This window comes from Haliaeetus albicilla, chromosome 28, assembly GCF_947461875.1.
Source record: "Haliaeetus albicilla chromosome 28, bHalAlb1.1, whole genome shotgun sequence".
Lineage (NCBI taxonomy): Eukaryota > Metazoa > Chordata > Aves > Accipitriformes > Accipitridae > Haliaeetus > Haliaeetus albicilla.
In genome coordinates, this window is record NC_091510.1 from 10,191,754 (window position 1) to 10,218,219 (window position 26,466).

The window sequence follows — 26,466 nt, forward strand, 5'->3', positions numbered from 1 at the left end:
ACACACAGGTCACGTTCACATGTGGACCGAGATTGAACCCTGGAGATCTCCAGGCACAGCAGCTTGGTCATTCCAGCAAATCAGATGAGACCAGGAATGTCCCTGGATTCCAAGACTAAGTGAAATGGAAAGAGCCACATTTATGCTAGAAAACTCCAAAACAGGTTTGTTGTCTACAAACTGGCTATTGTAAATGATCCCTAGACTATTTTACCTACCAAAACATATCTTGGAATTGTCCAGGAAGACTGCTAGCTGAAACAGTCCAAATTCAAGGCAGGGAATATACTAACAGTTTATTAGTGTAAATTATCATATTCTCATGTCCAGTTCCTGGTATACTTGAATCTACTGGTACAGAGACAGCCAGAGAGCCCAAGCAAGCTCAGCACCATGCTTTTAGTTATGTGCTTCAGATATAGTGGTCCATGGGTTTATATCCTGAGCTCACCTCTCCTACACACATTGTAGGAACCTTGAGTCATTTATGTGAAACTAAAATAATGAATGTAGATGAAAACAATGCAGGTCATGAGGTCTGCTTGTTTGTTGTGTGCATTGTCTGTTTCTGTGCATTGTCATTTCTGACGTCATTTCAAGCGCATTGTCAATCCCATTATTCATCTGATAAACCAGATGCTACAGGTACACTCTCAGTCAGGGACTGGACCTACCCTGCAATTCTGCCTGCCCTTGGACAAGACATCTGGGAAGATACCACTACATTCTGAAACATGGAAGCTGAAGCTCAGAGAGAAAAAATATGGAAGCCCAAATGACATATAAAACTGTTTATTATAAGTTGACTATATAGTTTACTTGAATGAGGCCTCAGCTACTTGTACTTCTCTAAATTTGAAATGGATTGCCAAGATTTTGATTTGATAAAACACTGTTGCTTAAGTTTTAAGGCATTACAGTGCTGTAAGGCTTACCCAATGTGGGTCACACCTAAAGAAAGTAATACTAGAAACTTTCCAGTGATGAACGTTAATATGTGAAAATGTTATTGCTAGTAAAACTTTTCATCTGTTCAGTCATGCGTAATATAACTATAATCACTCTTGTTCAAGTGAAATAACACTTCTGCTCTTGGAAAAAAAGTTCTCCTTACTTTATTGCTCAGAGAATTTTATGGTGCTTTTTATTATTAAATCCAGACGAATTTTACCTAAGGAGCATAACAAAAAAGCTGTAGGAAATACCATTAATCTTTTCACACTTTTGATGGTTTTCCCTCAGAGACTGAAATATTATAATCTAGCAGAAGAAAAGCCAATTGTTGAGTCTTCATTTTTGTTAATCCAACTGGTAAGCAATTCATGGTAAATCTATAAATCCAAAATAATAAAGTCACTGGAGACTGACAAATTGTTTTTGTGAGGGCAAATGACTGTATGTGTTAAAAATGATGGTGATAAAAATTCTGAAATAATGAGAAGATATTGTTGGGGAAAAAAAATATGATAGCCGTAAAAATGTTACTTAATGAAAATACTAAAAACTTTGAGATTTAAATTTGAAAGTATATATGCATTATATGTAATGTATATTTTGAAAGCTGGTCTCTTTTCAGAAAGGGAGACAGGCTTGCTGTATTCATCTACTTGTATAAGGAGATGGAGGCTATTCACATGGAGGCTGTTCTCAAGAGCATGACAAGTATGACCTATTATTTGTAGAAGAACAAAAAGCAAAGTACCATGCACAAGCTTTTTACTTCCTGCACTGAAACCTATGAAAGAAAAACATTTCTGAGTTCCATGGCAGTATGACTGGGGCCTGAACATTTCACAGAATAAATGTCAGCTGGTTTTTTGGGGTCATCATCACTCAGGAAAATGAACTTATTTAATGCAGTTAAATATACCTGTATATATGTTAGAAAACTCTTTCTAAATAAACTGTTCTCAGGTAAACTACATATGCATCTCTACATATGTAAAAACATAAATATTATGGTGCTCTTGCAAAGACTGGAGCCTAGAGAAGATCATCTTTTGCTGACACTTAGGTGAATAATTCTGATCAGGTTGCAGTGTAGACTGCAGAATCCAAATCAGTGTAATATTACTTTCTAAACAATCAACCTGGTAATTGGGTATTGATTATCAAGGCCAGAGTCCTTCACGGCCTTGCCTGCTTAAAATGGACATGAAATGTGACACATGAAACGACTGAAGGTCTTGCGATGTTGTGACAACTGCTAGCAACATACCGAAAATTCTTCCTGAAACTTTAGGTTGTTGTTTGTGCAAAGCTCTTCAACATGTTGTAGGAAGGATTTCTTGCTTATTGGCCTGAAAGTAATGACAGAAGAATTAGAAACCTATAGGGAATTTCTTTGTCATCCTTGTTATTCTTATTTAACTGCAGTTTATTAATAAACAAAGTTTTTCAGTTCAATAGAAACTGATACTTATAGGCAGAAAATTATAAATTGCTTACAGCATGCTTATTTGGTTTGTTTTCAGTCACTTAAAATAGAAGCATTTTCTCCCTTTGTTGTTCTCTCTCACCAAATTTTTAATGTTGCTAATGTTAACAGTACTGTAGGGTAGGATTGTTTTTATAGGTAACAGCATTCCAAGGCGAGGTTTTGACATTAATGGAAATTTGTAAAGTTATCATTGCATTCTGAAGTACATAATACTTCTTTGTCGCACAGAAAACACTTTATACATTGCAAGGTTTTAGACATATAAAATATTGCAGTGACCTCATTCTCATAATGACATGGTTTCTAAACCCCGAGGAGTTTAAATATCCCTGTATTACTTCCCAAGCTAAAACACAGACATGCAGGCTTCACCCCAGAGAGAGAGAAAGCATTTCTCCAGTTACCATGCAATTAGTCATGCTTTTATGATTTATACGCAGCTTGGAGTTTTTTTCTAATAAACATAGAGGAGGGAACCACACATTGAGATTCACCGATGACCACAATATAAAAAACTTTAATCAACTTACTTGATGGATTTTCTATAACTAAGTAACCTGCAACAGAGATTTTTGTTAAATGTAACAAGCTGAGAGTTAACCAATATTGTGCATATTAATGGATTTTAGATTACATACTTGAGTAACTAAAGAACCAGATTTATTTCTCTCATGGATTCAAGTACTATTATATGTCAGATATCTTGGGTGACTGTCTTGCTTAGTTTTTATCTCAGGTATTGGCAGATATGGATATGGTAGTTACACTTCCTATCATTCTCTTCAGATCATTTTACAGTGCTCTGGGCTCATATGGCCCTGGGAAATCCATACTTCCAGCACACAACTTCATATACGTTGACAGGCTTCATTTTGTACTATGTACTCAATATCATTCTTTTAAGGGCCATTTCAGAGCATAAGGATAGGATTCACCTCACTGAATACAGACAGCTACTTCTGAGCTAGTCAGTCTAGATTCCTTTTATAATCAATGAAGAGAAATAGGTGTGATTTAATCTCATTTTAAGCAGATATCTAAAGTAAGTGACAGATGAACCACGCTATTGGTATACCTCTACAGGAACCAAACAGCTATGTCTGTTTTTCTGAAGATTTTAAAAATGAGTGCGTGTTTTCATGCTCATTTTCACATGTTCACTGCTCTTTCTGGTACACGGTGATTTTAAAAACTGTGCTACATATTAAATCTTTAACTTGATCCCACAGCAGGTTTCATGAAGATGTTACATGAGCATCTATACTCAGGGGACTTTCAGATGGCCTTGAAACTTGGTCTTCATCATCGCCTCTGAACCCATTTTAAGAATGTCTCAGCATTATGGATTTAGAAGCCAAAATTTGGGCACTCAGACTTACAAAGCTTGTCTAGAAGAGCAAGCGAAAAATTTTGAAGTAGTGCATTTTAAAAGATAAGTTGCCCTTTCAAAAAAAGCTCTAAGTATACCTTTTATGTGTCTGCCTCTCCCAAAATCATACATTCTTATCTACAAATATTACAAAAACTATTCTATAATACAAATACAAATATCTACTGCTGCCATAATTTTAGTAGAAAAGACAACAATTTGCTTTAAAAATACTTTGGTTTATGAAATTATTCTTAAATATTTAAGTTTTAAATTAGATTAAAAAATGAGATTAATACAATTGTTGAATCATTTATTATTAAGCATCAGAGAAGTTAATTTCAAAGCTACTAAAGATGCCTTTGTGGTACATACTTTGTTATGACAGTTCTCTTCAAACAAAGCAAACTGGCTCTGAAAGCCTTGGGTCAATCTCAGAGGAGTAAAAAGAAGTGCAAGAATTCACAGAAAAAGGCTCAAACTCAGAGTGCTCACTAGGACAACTGAAGCAGGGCTTTAGAATGAAAAAGAAGACAATAAGACAACAAAACATGCAACTCTATTTATTCAGAATGTTTAGACATCTAGCTAGTGCTTATTGTATCACTTAACGTTGTTTGCATTACGTGGCAGATGAAACTACCTTCTAGTAATATTGGCACCATTATAGAGCTAAAGTTTCCTGAAGAAAAAGCATTCTTAATAGCTGTGCCAATGTATTGCATGCTAATATATTTGTCTTTGAGCAGAAAGTAAACATTTTTTAGGCCCTTTTTCAGGACAAAATTATAAGCGGTCTCTGCAAAGAAATTACTCATTTTTTCTTTGAATTCACCTATCTTCACCATAGAACAACAGGAAAAAAGCCATCTCCCAGTTGACATCCCAGTTATTTTTTTGAATACTGTTGGCTTTCCTCCTCTCGAATTGATAGCATTTAGGGGCTTACTGCACCTAATTTGCAGTAAGCTAATGCAGTTTTGTCATCAGGGAATAAAAATTACATCTATGCTGTACATAAGCAACCCGGGTATGTCATTTAGTACTTCAGTGCTGAAGGTACACGGATCCAACAGCAAAGAACATAGGAGACAAGCAGCACTGTTAACACTACTTTACTCAACAATGTTTCCTTCTTTTACTTCCACTCAAAGCAGGGAAGGAAAGCACTGAAATAGCTCAGGAAATGAACTAAACAGTGTTACATATGTTGCTTTCTAGTTCATTATTAATATTAATAACAGGTGATTTTTTTAAGGCATAATCATATATTATCTGTCACAAGCAGTAAACATTTTTAAAGTAAGACATCTACAGATTGACACTTTAAGCTATCTGCAGGCATTTAAGTGAAGAACTTGATTTTTAGAACTACTGAACTCTCACACTTGTGTTGGTAGCAAGTGCATATTGGAGTGGCTTGGCAGCTCAGAAAATAAGACGATTTAATTGAAATGCTTATATGAGAATTAATGTCTAACTTGAAGACTGTGGCAAATATGTTGGGTTTGTTGTGTAAGAATCTTCAGAAGGGATGAATTTTGTATGCTCGCTAAAGACTTACAGCTATGCTTAGTTCCAGCATTCTCAGGCTTCAAAAATTAGTATTTTTTCCAAGCCTCTTGACTTGGAATATGTAATAATAATCTTAGAGTATTTCATCAATGAACAAATACTTGTCTACCTGTTCTCCACATTTCCCAGTCTTTTGTATTAAACATAAGAACATAGATATCACTAGATCTTCATGAGCACAATTTAGAATCAAACCATGAAGTTGCAAATTTCCCTATTTCAGCTGGACAATTCCAGATTCCCACTTGTCTGACTTTGAAACTAGGAAAGAAAAACATTCTGTAAGATGAAGAATGCTTTATTGCCTTAAATCTGATTTTCTTTTAAAACAGTGTATTGTTTCATGTGTGGGATTTTTTTGAAGTCTATCAAAAATCTGAATCCCACTCAGATTACTTATGATAGAGCTAGAAAGAAGCCATTTATTTGTGTTGGCAGTGGTAACTGAAGACCATATTGTCACACAGACTCGGCTTTCTCTCTAGGTCAATCATCTGAAATCCACAGGGAATTAAAACTTCGTCCAAATAGAAAAAAACAGAAATGAGTATGTAGGCAAAAGGCTTAACTGATAAGCACCATTGACACTTCCTAGGACCAACGGAGGAACTAATTTTTAGCAAGTTAATTGAAAGCAATATGGAGCTTAACCCTTCCTAAATATTAAAGGCCTAAGGAAAGAGAACACATGGCCATTTCTTCCATTGTACCAGGACACATACATTCATAAACCCTGTACTCCTGGGATACAAAGCTCAGGAAGCCTATTTTTGATAGTTGATTACTAAAGAGAAACTTGTTGAAGAAAAAGGCAAGGCAGGAACCACGCCTATCCCCACCCAAAGAAAAAAGAAACAGGCTGGTCTAGAGAAAGTAATGGGTGTGCACAACTGTTACCTCAAATATAGACATCTACTGAATGCACAATATATAGCAAAGGTGAGATCAGACAATAATTTTATGTACAATACTTTTCCATAAAGAGTTCCAATTACCTGGTATTTGCAAGGGTTACGGTGTCTGTAATTCAGAACTATTTCTTCTGAATCTCTGCCCCATTTGCTTGACAAGCTGTCTCACACAGCATGAAACAAAAGCCTCAAAGCACCCACCACAAGGTGCAACTTCTCAAGGAAAGTTTTTAAGAAACAAGGACCTACGTGGCTCTATCCTTGCTGCAGAAACCACTGCAAAAGTAGGGTGCCAGAGAAGTTGTCTCCTGTCAGAAGTAGGTTGCCCAGAGAGGTTGTGGCTGCCCCATCCCTGGAAGTGTTCCAGGCCAGGTTGGATGGGGCTTTGAGCAACCCGGTCTAGTGGAAGGTGTCCCTGCCCATGGCAGGGGGGTTGGAACTGGGTGATCTTTAAGGTCCCTTCCAACCCAAACCATTCTATGATTCTATGATTCCTAGCTGAGCACCTGAAACAGGGAAGGTTACTTGTCTCTCACCAAACCTGGTGCACCCTGAAAATTTAGTGACAGAATCTATTCACAGCAGATGAACATCTGCTTTGAAAAGTGACTTGCCAAACCCTATGGACATGTTACAAAAAGGAAGTGATGAGAGGACCCAGTATATGTATATTCAGTGTGCTTAATGAACCAATGAATAATCCAGTTTAGACTGATGGGCTATATATGTTTTAAACAAGGGTTGGGTTTTTTTGTGTTATTGCCTGTCTCATACCATCTCCACCATCACGGAGATCAACGTATGTCCCAAAAGTTTCAAAGTTAGCATTTTGGCTTCATAAAGTGGATCTCATTTTCCACTGAATTCAATAGGACTTAATTTCCTGCATGCCCTCTGAAACTACATCCCATTAACTAATTGTCTAACAAAGATTTACTGAGAGATGGTATATGTACTAGCTGGTATTAGTAATTTTCAGAAACTTGAGGTTTTCAAGTAAATTTTTTTCTGATGACCATTATGTTAAAAAATTATTACTGGAAACTGGGATTTGCCATGAATTTCCTGATTTGAAAAAAATGTTGACCCTCCCAAAAGTTTCAAAATTGGCAAAATGGGATACTTGGCACTTTTAGATTTGATGTTTTTTCTACTTAAACATCCCTTTGTAATGCAAAATAATTAATATTAAAAAGTTATACAAATGTGTGAAATAAAATGTTTTAACTTATACTGAACATTTGCTGAGTTTTGGTTCATTAAACTTTTCAAGCTTTTCAATTTTTGGTCTGCTAAGAATGATAAAAAATATTTCCAGTCATATTCTTGCAGAACGGAAAAACCTTTTTCTATTTCTTTTTATTTCCATGTGATACCAGCTGCAAAAAATTTCTGAGAATATGAGCCAAGATCATAGGCCACGATCCACTAAGTATGAGAGAATGTTTGAAGAGACAATGTATGAGAGACAGTCAAGAAGGATCTCATGGAGTAGGCTAGAGTATCTTGATTCTGTGGCTGAACCGTGTCAGCTGCAGGTCCATGCTTTTACTGATTTATAGTAGCTAACATGATAAATAATATACTGGCTGAGAAATGACAAAACACCTGGTTTCAAAAGCATCTCCTTCAAATGAGCACTGAATGGGATGATTAGTAGGTACAGAAAAAAATCTATACTGCTCTTTTATCACCTAAGATTTTTACACAAACTCCCCATCACTCTTTCAGGGTAGAAAGTGTACTTAGTTGGACCAGATTTCAGCCGATTTACCAGTATCCAAGAAATACAAACAAACCAGCCTGGAAAAGGAGTCTGTCCATCTATGTTTTCCTCATAAAATTACAAGATGCCATGAACTGAAACCAGCATTCTGCAACACAGCAAGCTCTGCAGACACAGCTGAGACAGCTGACTAAGTGCAGCCAATGCATGGCAGTAGGTTACGCAGATGCAGTGACGCACAGTCCCATTCCAAATGCGTGGTAAGTTTGTGAAGGTTACACTGTAGTCATCAACACGTAATGCAATAATTTAACATGCTAACATGTCGCTGCTTTAACCACAAATCATGAGAATGATAAGGACAACACAAGAACTGGGACTGTGGTTGACTTCTACATAGCTATTCCCCAAAGGCAACAGGTACTAAAGTTCTTCCGTGGTGTAACTGTGGAAGTCTGAAAACAGGCAGCAAAAATATTTTAGACATTAGGTTCTGCAGTAAGCTGCCTTGGTGCATGCTGCCATGCTTCTGCCAGCTTCTTGATATAACTCATCATTACCAGGAAGGATGTATCTATATGAAAGACAGCATTAGAGACACCTAAAACGTCTCTTTTGGTTATTGACATTACCAGAACAGAACCTTACACATATTGAAACATTCTTTAAAGCTTAAAAAAAAGCTGTAATAAACTGAAAAATTTTGAGCAGATAAAGGATATCCTGCCCCTCATTACTATATGTATGTTATCTAGTAGGGTCCCACAGTACATTTACTGACTTCCAGTTGAAAAGATGGCATGAATACTGTCCTGTGGAAGTCTCAGTGTCTGCACTTCAAACTTCAACAATTTGTCGTAATGTCCAACAAAGGACCTGGGCAAGGAGCCTGCTGTTGCTTCAGTGTCACTACTATTTGAAAAATAATAATCCAAAATTTAACAGCTGCATCATGTACCTTACAAGAATGGCAGAAGAAGAGAGTCTTTGCTTTTAGCCATTGAAGGAATGGGGAAGGAGGAAAGAGAAAAATACAGATGGAAGGACGTGACAAATTGCAAACCAAAATGTGAGACTGACTCATTAAAATAAGGGTGATATAACTAAAACTGCTGAAGCACTGTTCAGTAAAGGCCTTGCTGTGCATAAATCACATAATGAAGAGCACATAAGTATGAAATATTATAGTTTTCAATTACCCTGTAGAGTTTGAGACTGTACAAATGTAAACTACACATGATTTAGACAGAAAAGTGGCAGAATAGTACTCTGCAAACTGATAAAGGATTTGACTGCATGGATATATTGCTGAGATTGTAGTGGCATAGTACAAAACAGCTGCAGTATAAGTGAGTAGAAAAAGTAGTTGAGAAAAAAAGAGAACTTCTCTTAAGTACATACATTCTCACTGCCGAAGAAAAGAAACAGCATGTTTCTTATGTCACATTTGCACTACATTTCCTTCAACAATAGGGTGTATATATCAGTGCTATATTGTTATAATATGTCATAATTTCCATGTAAAAACTTCCCTCATTTATTTCAATATAGTTGTGGAACTGTTAAACCTTAACATTAGGGACTAAAAATAAGCATGATTTCATAATGACAAATACCACTGTTTGTCACTAGTATAGCTGCAAAGATTGACATTTCATTTTGATTAACCGTATCATTCAATATAGTATGGTAGCACACAGGTTAAGAGAACAGAATGGAAAGCACACCGTGTTGCTTCAATAATACAAAAACTTACTGGATGACAAATATCTCCTTGCGTCTAAAGAAAAATGAAGAGTATCTGAAAGTAAAATCCATTAACACTTTAGTATATAAACAAAATCAGTACCATTCTTAATCAGCTAACACTTTGGAAACAAGGCCATTTTGAAGATCCATCAAGATCATTTATACCAGTCACAGTTATCACAGTGCATTGGCAATGGTTCCGTCTTCAGAGAATGTTTTCTGCTGTTATTAGCAGGTACTAAACGACGCTATCTGAATGACATGTGCCCCACACACAACATACCACATCCATTAGGTCAATAATTTCCAGATGATTCATAGTATGTTTTCTCATCTGTTACAAGCAGCCATTCCTGTGTGCACTATTTTAAACAGGTTTGTACATGCAATCAACTTGCTGTGTACCACACACATAGACATATACACACTCAAACAAAACAGGTCAACAGCTACAACCTTTCATCTTCCAGCTATTCCTAGTCCGCAACAGTAGGATGCCTGACTGCTAGGGGAAGACTATTTTAGGCTTCTCATCTTTAAGGAGACTGCCTACCACAGTGTTTCATCTGTGACACAGCAGGGTAAATACAGGCAGGTAAAGAATGTTCACCAAATACTTCTAACTCAGTTGGATGTCATATATTATTGAGAATCATCATTGTATTTATTCAGTGAATAATATTCATATTTCTGGCAGTCAGAAAGGGCAGTTTTCCTTCCGATAAATGTCTGTGGCAAGATTCTTTGTCAAACAGAATATATGAATAGCCCAGAATTGCTGCATACACCTTAAAGGAATAGATGTCAGGATAGCCAGTGTGCTGAGCTCCATGGAAACCCAGATGTTATGCAAATCCCTTTGTGAAAAGAATGCTTTCTAAATGCCAATTAAACAATGACAGATTTGTTCTTGAATTAGTTTACCAGGACTTCTGGGAGTCTGACTCTCTCAAAATGCTTATGTAGGTTTGCAGTCTACACAAAACACTAAGCCATCAAAAAACCTCAGAAATTCTGCATGTTTAAAAATATGTAGCCCTTTTTTTGCTAACACAATTAAACAGTGATTTGCACTTAGATCTTTATCTTGTTGTAAAAAGAGCTGAAGATTAAGTGATTTTCTAAAAGCTAGTGAGAAGTGTCTTGAGGATAGAGGTCGTCCTTTGAAAGAGGATCTCAGTGACCTGTGTAAATAAGAACACCACAAACACTTCCAAACAAGCAAAGGTCAGAAAGGGGTCATGGCTACAGCCCCTTTGGACTACTGTTTTGCCTAAGGAGTACGCTTACCGTGTAAATCTCTCATCCTTCAGCTCCAAGTCTGCCACTGTGATCAACTGATCCAGTTTGAACTTAGTATCAATAATTTCAGCATCTCGCGGGGAGTATGTGCCTCCCTCTTTTTGCTTTTGCCGAATTCTAAACAGAAAATAATAGTGAAAAGAAACATGCAAAAGATTTAAGGACAGATATGTCAATACTTTGATTAGACAGGCTGAAACTGAGAAATGGGTGCCGGGAATCCTTCCTTGGCCTTTATTCTGCTCTCCCTTCCAACAGTGTAATTTAGTAAAATCCAGCAGTTACGTTGTCTAAAATTCATACAGAAAGAATCTAGCCTATGTATTCTCTTAGTTTTCCTATATAAATTCTTTGGATGCCTGAATGATGCAGCTGAGGAAGAACAGAAGTTCTGGTGAATGAGCAAACTAGCGTCACGTATGCCTTACACAGTCTGCTTCTTTACATGGACATTTTGTGCACAATTTGAATTAGAAGTCGATTTCTCTTTCACATGTGAGACTTCAATGTATTTAACTGATAAATTTATTAATAAGACAGAAAAGAGTATTTAGAGTATTTACTTCATATCAAGCTGTCAATAGGGTTAGCCATCATGCGAACTTTAGCCAGGTGACACTCTGATCTGTATCATCAAGTCAACAGAGAAGTGGCTCTGAAAGGGTAAGATAGGCTACTGCTCTGATTTACCCTCTGGAGAAGTTGGTTTTTCTCCTTCATCTATGGAGGGTACCCTCACTAGACTAAAGCCTTTGTAAGTCCCTCGCTAAGTTCCTACATAAAAGAAAAAAAAAAAAAAAGAAAATGCAATACATTTTGAAATGACAGATTGGATCCATTTATAGGACTGTTTCAACTTTTCTTTAAAATATTTTTGAGTGCTTGCAAACGTGGTATGGCAAGGATACATAAATCTCACCTTGCAAAAGCATATACTGCAGCCACCAAAAGAACAACTGAGAGTACACACAAAGTAACAGCAAGGATAACTTCTACAGATCTTCCTGACAGTCCTTCACCTGCAAAAGAAAGGGGAAATCTAATATTTCATAGATTCATTACAATTTTTACATTTCTGACAGGGTGAAATCAGGGAGTGACGAGAGACAGACACTCTTCTCTCTGTACAACTGTATCCGTTTTGTGTCAGTCGAAGAGCTGCTCAGGAAAGAAAAATATATGAAAACCAGAAACAATTTATGTAAAGGTTCCTAAGCATTGCTGATCTATGGAATACATAATGCTAATAGTATATGTCTACAACTATATGTGCAGCCATCCCCTAGTGCTTTTCAGTTTTACCTGCTAAACAGGTTAAGGTAGGTCTACACTGCAGTTAACATCAGTCTGAACACCAGCCTGAGCTGAGCCCCTGCGTCAGTCTCTGTGCAGCCAAGAACAGACATGCTGCTCTAACAGCTAGGAGTAATCAAACTCCAGAAGTGGGGAAGGAAGAGGCACAACTCTAAAGCTAAGAGGCTGCAGCTGTCATTCACAGGAACAACAAAAAAAAGGTGCTTTTTTGGAGATGCTCTCCTCAGGGTGCTGAAGGAACCCACCTAGTGATCGGATCTGAACTTTCTGGATTAATCTACCTCACCGACCATTAACTCATTCTCTTTATTTATGTGGGAACTGGTGATATTGTTAAGAATAACCACCAGCAAGTCAGAAGTAATCATAAAGGCCTCTACGATAAAAAGGTAAAAGTGCTGGTATTCTAATCAGTCCTTCCAGATGAGAATGAAGGCTCACACACAGACTGATAAACAGTTCGGATTAGTAGTGTCTAGACCTCTTTTTGAACAATGTGGTGCTAAATTTCTGAGACTCATTTAATTTCCCACCCTTCCTGGTAATCCTGTTCCTATCTCAAAAACCTCAGCCTCTTTTTTTCCTTGGGCACACAGTGAAAATAAGAAAAGTAAGGGATTACTACTGCTGGTATTGTTCACCTATGCTGACATTCACCTCCACTTGCTGATCCAATGTAGAAAACCTGGGTCCTGTCCAGCCTCCAGGAAGGGCAGAAAAATGTACTGCTTCCTGCCATATGAAACTGAGATTTCCCACTCAAGGGACAACGTCCTCCCAAGGACACACTGGGAAACACTGAAATCCTGGCTTTGTTTCTCTCAAAAGACTCTGATCTTTGGATTAGAGAGTATATCGCAGATGATCTGGTCTGCATGTACACTGGAGAACATGATTAAAATTCAAAATGATCTTGATTTAGCTGAAGAAATCATCTTAAAACAGCAGGATGCAATTTTGCAAGATCAAGTGCATGCTTCTACACATAGGCAAGAATAATCAGCTACAATAATACAGCATAGTAAACAGTAGGTTAGGTAGAAATATATCAGAAGGAAGTGTGAGATTACTGTAGACCGCAACCAACATGAATAAGCAATATCACGCCTGTATAAAACTATAGACAACAGAATTAAGTATAGTTTACAAAACACCTGAAATAATTCTTCCACTGTATTAGTGAAGTCTCAGATGCAACGCTGGACACTCCAAGGTAAGAACAATTTAGGCCAGGGAAAGACAATAGAAAAGAAAAGAAAGTACATAAAAAAATGTTGCAAGGAGAAAAGGAATGAAAAAGTCCATGCCACTCACTGATCTCTGTGAAAAGGCACAAATGTTATTAATGTGGAAGAAGATCAGAAGAATCTCCAGAGGAACCTCTACAATAATTCTAACTATTTTGCACTAAGCAGTGAAGTCAATGTTAAACCTTAGGGTTAATATCAGTCCAAACGTTGCCGATGTTAAACAAAACAGTGCTGGCAGAATACCCATCAAGAATAAAAAAAAAATACATTTTCTCCTACTTTGCAAAAGGGAAAGACCACGCACATCTGTAGAGCTAATCATGGGCAAGGGAAAGGAGATAAAACAGAAGACATCATGTTGTATAACTCTGAGGTGCTGGAACTCAACACTTGATAACAAACCGCAATAACAGAATATCATAAAGTAGGTTTCCATGCAAAAGGCAGTGTCAGGAAACCCCATTTTGATTATTTCCTGTCTCATCAGCTTTGTATTTCACATGGAAAAAGTCTACACTTACACAGGACTACCAGCTGCCCCACGATGATCTGCTGAACTAGCTATCAGAGTTTATGAAAAGGTTATAAGCTGCCTTGATGTATTAGAAGTTTAAACAGTATTTGTCACCACATCTTAATTATCTGATGGAAAAATCCTGACCTTTCATTGTAGTATGGATGTTACTTTTGCACAGTCAGTCACGGGTTATGAGGAAGAAACTCTACTTCTCCAGCTCAAGAGGAGAGTTGTGGTACTCCAAGTATGGTTGAGTGGGAGCACCATATTAAAATGTATCCTCTACTATGATTAAAAAATCATTATTGCAGCTGTGTATTCCAATAATTTCTGCTTCAGTGTTCCTCCCTAGCAAAATTCCTATTGTTTAACAAGAACATCTGACATCTGTCACAGAGAACTCTCTCATAGGTTTTCCAAATTTTTTTCTGCTTCAAATATATTTAACATGCAGTGTTAAATTGCACAGATACGAGGTTAGCTTTCTGGTTTTCCAGTCTATAAGTAGACTTAGAAACCAAAATAATGTAGGGTTCTTTGAACTGTCATGAATACCTCTGCCAAAATTCAAATTAGTGTTTTATCTACTAAAATTAAAGTGTAATGTCAGGCAGCATAAATTTCTTCTGAAAAAATGCTGTTGTTACAAGTGGAATAGAAGCTAGATCACGGAGATGCCTAACAGCTACTGATCTTTCTGGTGTGCATTTTGGGTTATACTTCTAGACCAAGTCTGAAGTTCATATAACCAAAGCATGTTCTATAGGAAAACACTTGGGCAAGGTTCTTCAGGTTATGTGTCTCAAGAGAAAATGTGTCTGAAAAAATCTAACTTCCTTTATTCACTTAAGAATATCAATTTGATGTTGATTTCACAACACTTGTAAGAAAGCATAGAAGGAACTTTTAATTATCTGTCCCACTTGAGTTTTGTATCTTGTTGGATAGGCTCTGAAATTCAGAAGTTAAGGCCAGAGAAGAATTTGCTGTAGTGCCCATTTTAAAAGCAGTGCTTGACGTTAATTAAACTTTAGTACAGAAGGCACTGGATGGGCATGAGGAGCCATGGATATCTGAGGAATTTATCAGGTCTAATTTTTTTCCTATTATATTTTAGTCATCATACAAACAGATCTTTCTTCTTTATGATCTACACCAAAGGAGAATATGTCACAAGTTTTCAGTAACAACATAGAAGAGAATGAATTACACTATCTGTCTGCCAATAAAACATGGTTTCTTTAACCATTGCAGACTTTTCTATTAGAAAGGAGAAAGATGCCCAGAGGACTGGATACAGTTGGACTCATTTCCAGTAGGCTTGTTTTCCCTGATTGGACACAATGTCTTTCCCTTACTGGGCAAACTATTTGCTTCATTGGCTTAGAACTTTTAAACCCAGAACATATAAAGACAAGTTTTCTGTTGCACTTTCCAAAACATTCAGGGCTAGAGAAATAGTGCCAGATCCATTCAAAATATTCAGGTAGTGAATTAGCATTTCAGGGTCTTCAGTATCAGATCATGTAACAAATTTCTAACATGGATTAGATGAATAAGGGAGCTCGTATCACAGAAGATGAATGCCAAATGAAAAATATGTGCCCACTAAAATTCTTCTGGGTACTCATCCAGTTGTCTTGGGATCCCTTTTCAGAAAGTCAGGGCTAATGCTTAGCTAAGTAAGTTTTGGCTTACCAATATATTAAAAGAACTTACAGATCTTATTGCGATCTGCTATGAGAGTCTTCATTCCCAATTTTGGGGGTAGATCAATACTGCCATGGAGGAATTTATACTGGATTTGAGACCCCATAACAGCTGGCCTGGTAGCCAGCAATGTCAGAACCAGATGGATTCTATTAGACAATATTAATTTATTAACTAATATGTAGCTTTGTCTGTATCTAAAGGATGAAGGGCTGAAGGGTCATGTCCTCAGATGAGCTGCCACTAGAAGGAATAATCTGCAGCCAAGAGGTTTCCTACACTAGGCTCACTGGAATAGAATCATAGAATCATTTAGGTTGGAAAAGACCTTTAAGATCATTGAGTCCAACTGTTAATCTAGCACTGCCAAGTCCACCACTAAACCACTTCCCTAAGTGCCACATCTACATGTCTTTTAAATACCTCCAGGGATGGTGACTCAACCACTTACCTGGGCAGCCTGGTCCAATGCCTGACAAAACTTTTGGTGAAGAAATTTTTCCTAATATTCAATCTAAACCTCCCCTGGTGCAACTTGAGGCCATTTCCTCTTGTCCTATTGCTTGTTACTTGGGAGAAGAGACCAACCCCCACCTGGCTCCAACCTCCTTTCAGGTAGTTGCAGAGAGCGATAAGGTCTCCCCTCAGCCTCCTTTTCTCCAGGTTAAACGATCCCAGGTCCCTCAGCCGCTCCTGATAAGACTTGCACTCTAGACCCTTCACCAGCTTCGTTGCCCTTCTCTGGACACACTTCAGCGTCTTTCTTGTAGTGAGGGGCCCAAAACTGAACACAGTACTCAAGGTGCAGCCTCACCAGTGCCGAGTACAGGGAATGATCACCTCCCTGCTCCTGCTGGCCACACTAGTTCTGATACAAGCCAGGATGCTATTTGCCTTCTTGGCCAGCTGGGCACACTGCTGGCTCATATTCAGCCGGCTGTTGACCAGCACCCCCAGGTCCTTTTCTGCCGGGTAACTTTCCAGCCACTCTTCCCCAAGCCTGTAGCGCTGCATGGGGTTGTTGTGACCCAAGCGCAGGACCTGGCACTTGGCCTTGTTGATACATACAGTTGGCCTCAGCCCATCGATCCAGCCTGTCCAGATCTCTCTGTAGAGCCTTCCTACCCTCAAGCAGATCAACCCTCCCACCCAACTTGGTGTCCTCTGCAAACTTTCTGAGGATGCACTCGATCCCCTCGTCCAGATCACTGACAAAGATATTAAACAGAACTGGCCTCAGTACTGAGCCCTGGGGAACACCACTTGTGACTGGCTGCCAAGTGGATTTAACTCCATTCACCACAACCCTTTGGGCCCAGACATCCAGCTGTTTTTTTCACCCAGCAAAGAATATGCAATACTAGCTCTACACCCAACACACAGGGAAACTGCACAAACAGTATAGCTCTGGCAGTTCACCAAGCAAGATGAGTTATCCTGGCAAAATGGTCTTTTTATTGGTATAACTGAATCTCTGCTAATGAACTTTGTCAATACTGCTTCTTCATTTAATGGTTCAGGCTAAGATAAGACCTCTTGAGAACCTCAAAAGGACACATTTTGGGAATGGATATGTTTCCCCAGCCATTCTGGTTAAGCTAGGTCCAACAAAAAGAGAGATTATTTACTTCAGGGAAACCACTGTACTAAAAAGAAACATGGAATTGTCTAGATATTCTTTGGAAACAGAGAAATATTTTAGTAAATGACAATCTCCTTACCTAATGTTTTGACAGGGTCAGAATAGTCAGAATCTGTAAACTGTCCTTTAACATTAGTTGCTCTGAACTTAAATCTGTGAAATAAAACCAAGAAAACTAATGAAATACAAGTTTCTGTGCATTTTCTTAAATATTATTTCACTTAGAAACTAAAACCTCTTTTTCAGTTTTAGTATAATATAAGCTGGAATCATTATTCACCTGCTAAAGTGACGTTATGACAGACATCAAGGACTCAGTGTCAATATCTTAAATGTATAATCAAACTACATGAATTACTTATCTTGAATTTGGGCTTCTTTAATTTAAGAACTCAGTAAGCATCTTTTGTTACCTGAAACATTTTAAAAAAAATTGACTGCCATATTTATGCTCAGCCAAAAAATTTAAAATTAGACACACATGAGGATCATTTCAGTCTCCACCTTTTCATAATTGAACTACACATTTTGTGTGTTTGTATAAATGTATATTTCACTTAAATCTTTCTCTTGGACAAACATAGAGACAAATGTACTTACAGGTACTGTTTTCTTGGTTTCAGTGGTCCATTACATATTTTGTCATGACTGCCTGGTATCATACATGTAGTATCAGCACCTATGACATATATCTCTTCTTTGCCACTCAGATCTTCTTTTCCTTCTACACATGGTGGGTTCGGAAAGCCTTCATTTGTAAAATATGGCCTCGGTCTGTTGAAGTAGGCATCATACCACTTAGTAACATTCCCATCATGCTGAGCTATTGTCAAGAAAAGAAACAGACATAATTTACATTCTAACCAGACTGTAATTAAAGAAGTTAAATAGGAAATTAATTTTTTTAAGAGCTTAGCATGCTATCAGTGGCATTTACACAACTAAGTCTATAACTGTGTTTGCACTTGAACCCAAATTTCCCTATTATCCACACTATGTGTATTTTGTTAACACAGAATAAGTCAACTGAATCACAACTAGAAAATTTCAGGGGCAGTCTTGCACATGAGCTCTGCCTGTAGAGGGTATCACTTGTGCAAGCCACTTGACTTTGAAACTGAGCATGGCTAGCAAAGACAGTAAAAAGTGTTTACTTGAAAGACAGTAAAGACTGTTTAATAAATGAAATTACTAGATTTCAATAAGTGGACAGTACCCAGCAACTCAGGAGAAAAATCATCAAAATGTTGCTTAACATGGTATTTGTATATCTATCAGTTCAAGAGAATCTTCACAGAAAAAGCTATGAAGTAATTGTAGGATTAGTGCTAAAATGCAAAATTCAGAAAAAGGTGAGAGACTTAATGTGAACTCACTTAGTGTGAATGCTTTACTTCTATACTTTGAAAGCAAGCAAAACAAGGGAATTAAATACCTGGAATTTGTCCTGCTTAGGTAAAGTAAGCCTGACCATATGATGTCCTATCATGAAACTCCCACTCACATTGGTAGGCAATTACTCAGAAGAGCATCATGGCACTGTTCATATGAGTAAATATTCATCAGTCCATACAAGGGAATACACATTCTAACCCACAGTCTACAGAAGGGATTTATATAAATCCCTCTGCCCCCGTTATGAAATGGAAATATCAACTGCACATGACTGCATTCTTTTACAGGCAACACTAATAGCAACAGAAGAATAACCTTGAAAAAAAAGTTTCAGTTTTATTTACCTTTCGCAAATGCCAAATGTATTTTTTTTCCAAGGAAATAAAGAAATATAAAGACAACAATAGGGCCAGAATAATATTGGTGACTTCAAACAGCATGCATGACTTCGTCCACATGTGTTCCCAAAATCCAGTACCCAGCCCACAGGTATTGTGAAAGGTACTTTGCTCTCAGTACTGTTGCCACAGCTAAAGTGACTTTGTTAGCTGTTTTCTAACATGAAACTACTGAGACCCAAGAAAAGAAATAGAAAAGACAAACAGCCTGAAAATAAAGAAATAAAAAAACCTGAAAACGATTTTCAAGAGAACTTATAAAATTCTACCTCCGGCTTCCACAACAAGAACTTGTATCTTCTTGATAGGGCCATGATCATCACTGTAGTAACATATTGGCATTCTGATCGTAATTGTTGTAGCTGTGACGAGTAATGCCCCATTGGTATCATAAACTGGTGCTGGTTTCTTTTTAGGCCGTGGTGGTTCTGTTTTTAAACAAAGATATACAACAGAATTTTGTTTTAAAATGCTTTCACTACAAGTACTTTGTTCAGGCACATAGCTGTGTTATGCAAGACAAAACTTCAGTATATTTTTAGGGACAAGTTAATGTTGTACTTAATGCCTTAAGCCTCTAAAAGCTGTATTCTGATAAATGCCTCTGCATATCAGTTTTCAATTAAAGGAGAAAACAATAAAAAGACTGGGTCTTAGTTTTTCAATGAATTTCAGTCAAGGACTGTATTTATTTCCACAACTGTGATACTGTGTACTTAGCCATACCTCTGTGATCCAAGCTGTTCGCTGATGGTAACTAAAATACTGAAGTTGGTATGATTACTTCACCGAGTCTGCACATGTTTTACAGTATCATTCAGATAGGAATAGCAAATGACCAGTGATATGCAGTGAAATTGAGCACTGCAATTCAAGGCTATCAGTTATGTGTTCCTGTTCCTACATTATGTGGCCTCTAAATAATAGACAAAGGCACACAGCTGTGTACTCACAGGTAGAAGAGCAATTTCTTCAGCATTTATAGAGATTTCAGCTAAAGGGTACTTTATGAGACATACCTTTGATATCCATGGTTATTTTCAATTGAATTTTTGGCCCTGCACCAGCACCATTAATTGCATACACCTTAAAAAAAACAAACACTTTTTTTAATGAGTATTTGTACTAGCTTCACATTGGCCAAATCTGGATATATTTGAAGCAACAATGAATGCTGAAACACTCCTTTTGTCATTCACACTTTGGTAGAACTTACTTCATATTTCTTTACAATCCTAAGTACAGTAACACTTCATCACTTGTAATGTAGCTCTTACAAAAAGGAGAAAAACAAGCCCACTTGAACAGTTATGCCGCCTCCTCTTAAGTGCTAGTCTCTGATTATTTGAAAGGACTTCACACACATACTTCTAGCAAGCTCCCCTTGCAGAACTGGACCTTTCATGTGAGCCAAATAAGCAATGCAAGTAGTGGAATTAAGAGAGAGATTTAGTCTCGTACCTGTGACGATGTGTCACAGGCTGCTTTGCTGGCACATGAACCGGTAGTCCAGAGTACAAAGCTAACCACCAGTGATGTGTCCTGCTCCCACTCACTCCACCCTCTTCATTGCTCCCCTCATTCCTCAGACTTGTCTCTCTTCACACCCCAGATAACATTCTCGGCGTGAAAATCTCATTTTCAGCCAAGGTTTGTGTTCCCTATTCAGACTAATCTCTCACTCATATCAAAGAAAAAAATAAAAGTGTTGGTTCTTACGCTGACATTATAGGTATGTCCTCCTTTTAGTCCTTCTATCATGGCAGTAACTGACTGATCTGTTTTATCAATGACACTAAGGTTGTGGATCCGGATGGCAGCTGGGTCATCTTCATTGTAAACCATAGCTTGATACACCTGAATATTTCCATTTGGTTCAGATGGCGGCACAAATGTTACTTGGAATTTTGTTACTTCGTCTGGTATCTTCTGAAATGTTATGTTGTTAGGTGGGTCTTCAGGCACTGAAATAAATATTTCAATGATCCATTTAATCATTTACTACTATTACTATTAGAGTAAAACCTGAAAAATTAGAAATTATATTTTTGCATATCCGTGTTATTTCATTGGTATTTTCTGTTTTTATTAAAAACACCACAAATACTTATTCACATGTAAATACTTATAAAGACAATAAGAAGGTAAATATTTAGTGAAATCCTATTCTTAATGATAGCATTTAACGCTACAAATATTAAAAATAATGATTCTATAACCCTCAGTAGTCTCTACTCAGAAAAGTTTCTTCTGATTTTCTACTCAGAAAGCCTGAAGGCATCATTATACCTTGAAATACATCCGGGTAAACAAATCCTTGCATGGATTGACAAGCAAGAAGCAAGTGTTAGTCTTGAGTATCCCTTTCTGAAAGCTCTCTGTCAACAGCAAGCTCCTTCCCAACATATAAACAAACCACCACGCTCCTAAGAGTCTCTGCTTATCACAGCTAACTCTTTTCTTCAGGAAAAAACTTTCCACTAGCCGATGCCCAGACACAAACACAACAAGCATTTTTCCCAAAGACAGTTTTTTGTCAAATGCTCATTCCAGTAGCTTATTCTCAAGACAGCAAAGGTATAAATAATTTTCCCAGTGTCCCTGTTTGAAAGAAAAGGCTGTAACATTCTTTCCAGGCAGCTAAATATTTATTGCTCTACCTGAGCAGGCAAGTATGTCGCGTGACCTCTAAATAGTGAAATCAAGCAACTGAAGGTGAACACATTCCCTCAGCCAAGGATTTAGATGCAGTTGTCCTACCTTCCAGCTTTTTTACACCAGCCAACAAATGCTTACTCAGGCTTCTCTGGAGTAAGTCTGTGTAAACTGGTCCTAACTCAGCCATATGCTAGACTGTACAAACCAGATGAGACAGGATGAGATAGAAAAAATAACTGTTCCTCTCTAAGATTACTGCACCTCCTGATGTATCACATTTTACATAAGAGAAAGGGCTACCAGAAAATACAGCTCACAGGACAGACCCAGCTACCACTTAATTTAATCTTCATTCATTTTTCCACAGTAAAAGACCATATCAGCCTCCAAGGATGTAAACAGGTCATGAAATTAAAAGGCATTAGATATATATCTATATATACATACCCCCATACCATACCATACCATACCATTAGGGGCATTGGATTTTCATACATGAAAGGAAAGATAAATGATAAATACAATCACTGTGTAGTATGTCTAAATCCAAAATTAACCTGACTATATAGCTAAAAGAGCTGACCTGCATCTAACCTCACTAGGGATAAGGCAATTGTAGTTTATACACAGTTGATAATTAGTTTGAATGAAACAAAACTTAAATATCTTTTCAGAAAATATTTTTTTGTTGTTTTGTTTGTTTGTGCACATATCCTTAGTGAACTATTAAAAACTAACAAAGATAGTAGACCGAGCATAACAAGGAACTATGTATATAAAGCTAGGACTATATCTTCCTCATGTACATCTGTTTATATTTTCCTAAGCAAATGCTATCTACTTTTCTGTACTGTAGCCTCTCGGTGTCATGAGGCCCTCACACAGTTCCTCACTCTAATCTCTCAGTTTTATTTCTCTGAGTAACTTAATAGCATCAGCAACGTTTGTCATCTTAGTATCTACCTCATTCTCCAGATCGTTTTGAATCTGTGGAACAGCTGACTCAAGCACAGATCCCCGTGGGCCTTCACTAGCAACCTCCATCCACTGAGAATACACAGATCATCTCCTCAAGTCAGTACAGGTACCATTTATAAATGGAAGGATTCGCTTCACTTAATTTTTATACGTTTAAATTTTGCATCAAGACCAAGGATGTTGTAGAGAGTTTTCAATAGTCTCTTAAGGGAAACAGGCACCTCCACAGAGGGCAGCCATCCCTTCCTAAAACAGGTATCTTATATATACATGCTCATATAGATAGGACCTCTCTTCATTGACTACAGAAGTAATCTAGATGGCTGTATTCCACACATCTGTATTTTACATGAAGCAAGTTAAGATCTCTGCATTACTAAGGTAAACCTTAGTATTTATTATCATCATCGCTTTTTCTGTCGACTGCCACCTTTTTAAATATTAAAGAAAAAATATTGTGAGCACAAATCTGCATTACAAGTGCACCATGTGTTCAAAACTCTCATATTTTTTTTTTGTCAGGTGTAAGAAAAACTGCAAAGTTTGATCCATATAAAGTAGAGAAAAATACAAACCTGCTTCAAAAGTGGAGACAATTACTGGAGAACTAGCCTTGCCTTCAAGGAGTGCAGCATTAACGTCCCCCGTAAAGGCAATGATTACTACAGAATACCTTGTAAATGCTTTTAAATCAGAGATTTCTAAGACTTTACCCTCATTATTTGTCTTCAGAAATTGAGCTTTATAATTGTCATTATCTACCTGTAAAATAATAATAATAAAAAGAAATTATTATGAGACTTGAAACAGCCAAAATCAGGACATTATTATTTGAACACCTTATTTGACTTTTATCTTTCCATTTTCCTAACCATTTACAGAGAAGGGTTCACAAGAAGTCTCTACCTACCAAGACTAGAAAGCGGCACAGGGGAGTATGCTCCCATCTCACCCTCCTTAGCACTTCCCGTAGTATGGGATTAGGGAAATGGACTGTTTGCTTCGTGCTGTCTTCCACCAAGCAAACATGAACCAATTGGTAGACACTGGTCCAAGGGAGCTGTAGTGACTTGAAATGGGAATCAAACTAGGCAAAGATCCAGAAGATGAGCAGCTCTATATAGCAGAAAATCGTTTGGAATACAAAAACAAAAAGAAAATTGGGCAGCAATATATAATGTTGATATGACTGCAGAAAGTGCTGTTCCTCTTGGGATATATTAATAGAAGCACTACTTGTAAGACAGTGGGGAGGAAGTAATTCCCTCACTAAAAAAGCTGGAAAGCAGAAATAATTGGGGTTCAGTCTAGAAAAGGGAGGATGGTTGAAGACAGTAATAACTTCAAAATATAAAAAAGGATGATACTAAACTGAAGATAATCCATTGTTTCTAGTTCATGAAAACATAAAGAGAAATTTTATGTGCAGCAAAAAAAGATTAGAATTAAAAATGACAAAACCTGCAATGATATACCTAAATATGTAAATAAAACTATGACTATAAGTTTAGCTAAAAACTAGAACAATCTATTGAGGGGTGCTGAGCAACTTTCAGCACTGGACATTTTTAAGAACAGGATAATGAGTCATTTGTGAGGAGGGCTTTAGGTACGCTTGTTTCTGCGTTAGAGCAGGATATGGACTGGATTACATCTCGGGATCCCTATCATCCCTACATCTCAAATAATCTGTAGTTCTATAGAAAAACCTACAGTGTTGGGCTTTATATCCAATTAATCACTTCTTATGTTAGCTTAAAAAAGGAGAAAAAGGAAAAAATGAGAGCTTTTCTAGTGTTTGATCAAATATCATTTGCAAAATTCTTTTTAAGTCTATTCCTGCTACTTCAGTTAACGATGTTTTCATTATTGTTTCTTCAGTGTGTAATTTGAAAAGAGGATTAGGTAGCTGTACAGTAGTTTTCCCACTGGATGAAATCTGTATTAAATGCAGCTGCTAAAACATTAGAATAGTTCAAGCATACCTTTTATTTGACAGATATGCATCTATCCCCACTGAGAATTAACCTGAACTAAACTTTCTGATGGACTAAACAGACATTCATTTCCTGGGATGGTCATCAAGAGCTGAAACAGTTTTTCCTATCTGGCTATCAAAAATCTGGCATATAAATATTTATACAAGAGCTAAAATACAATCACAGCACTACATCATTAAATGTATTTCTATTCTTCCTTAAGTTTAATGGTTCGGTTCCATCTTCCTTACTCATTGTCAGTAATACTTTATTCAGGACTACTAATCATAGTAGGTAGCAAGACAAACTAAAATATGACTTGAAGGAATAAAAATGGGGGAGTACTTTTCAGTTTTTTCTGATCTGTAAAACTGCAAGGAACATCCTAGCAATTTAAACAGAACCCCTTCACTAATGAATACTAATTATTATCTTTTAAGAATAAAGATGTCACAGAGTAGAAATCTGAAATTATTCAGTTCTGCAAGCCTATTTTTGTAAATCCTTAAAAATACTCAGTTGAGAATTAAAATGAGTAAATTTATACATACAGGAAGTTTGTGGAATTTGGAGTCTTCATAAAAAATTTCCCACTGGGACAATAAAATATATACTCAAATTTTCACTGAAAAAGATTGTGACAGCTTTATTGGCCTTTAAGAAGGAATAGATTTGTCTACTAAGATGATTATCTATAGAACTGGCACCTGTAGTTACTGATCATTAGACAGACAACATCTAATTACAAGGAATCCCAAAATATAAAGCTAGATATCTGAAATATATTTGAAAGAAACCCACCACTTTCTAAAAACACCACCAAAGCCCTCCAAACTGAACATTTAAAACAGGTTTTTAAGTTCCTTCCGAATGCTGGCAGGCTCACATGAAACATTCCATACTTCACCTTACTTTAGGAATTTTGCTGTAACTTATATTGATAAGGTATTTATAACATTTTCATAGTGTAGAATCAGATGACATCCTGTTTATAATTTAGGAAATATCAGACAGAGGAGAAATCATTTAAGTACAAATTGATTAAATATTACACACAAAAAATCAAGCTTTGAAAATTGAATTTGGAAGTTTTATCAAAAGCATGAAAGTAATTTTTTCTGTTGATGTACTATAATGCTGTTTAGTCAAAAGTGACAGGAACTTTTCACAAGGAAAAAAGTCTTCTCTAACTTCAGCAAAGGAGAAATAAAAATTGTTATCTAGTTTCTGGCCACCTACCCAACAGGCCAAGGAACCATTCCTTCCCTGTTAACATTCCCCTTGTTATTATACATTCTTCATCCTGTCATACTACTGCTGTGGTAAGTGTGTTCAGAACTGAACAGATTGCAGTCTACATATTGAACAATGAAGTTAGAAGAAAAGAAAATAGCAGGACTACACATTACCCTCTTGTAACTTTACTGAGGAGCTTAAAAATATTTGGTACTTTTTTACTGATCTCTTTAGAAATTTTGATTGCACAAAAATCTCAGCATTAATGTTTTAGCATACCTGTAAATCTTATGAACAACTCAGAAACATTGAAAATA

The 26,466-nt window shown here is 37.0% G+C and overlaps 1 protein-coding gene across 3 annotated transcripts in view; it reads right to left on the bottom strand.

Moving 5' to 3' along the window:
* The window catches only part of PTPRQ (protein tyrosine phosphatase receptor type Q), a 114,045-nt gene that overhangs the window by 19,239 nt on the left and 68,340 nt on the right, over positions 1-26,466 (bottom strand). For 2 of the 3 annotated variants that reach the window (XM_069773417.1, XM_069773418.1), the window contains 11 exons: positions 23,510-23,696; positions 21,018-21,262; positions 20,318-20,384; positions 19,568-19,726; positions 18,106-18,328; positions 17,585-17,658; positions 11,992-12,091; positions 11,061-11,189; positions 9,778-9,822; positions 2,971-2,997; positions 2,219-2,300 (listed from right to left, as the gene is read on the bottom strand). In XM_069773417.1, coding sequence (XP_069629518.1) covers positions 2,219-2,300; positions 2,971-2,997; positions 9,778-9,822; positions 11,061-11,189; positions 11,992-12,091; positions 17,585-17,658; positions 18,106-18,328; positions 19,568-19,726; positions 20,318-20,384; positions 21,018-21,262; positions 23,510-23,696 — 1,338 coding nt within the window. The remainder of the gene's footprint in view (positions 1-2,218; positions 2,301-2,970; positions 2,998-9,777; positions 9,823-11,060; positions 11,190-11,991; positions 12,092-17,584; positions 17,659-18,105; positions 18,329-19,567; positions 19,727-20,317; positions 20,385-21,017; positions 21,263-23,509; positions 23,697-26,466) is intronic. The other variant, XM_009921855.2, reaches the window with a different exon arrangement.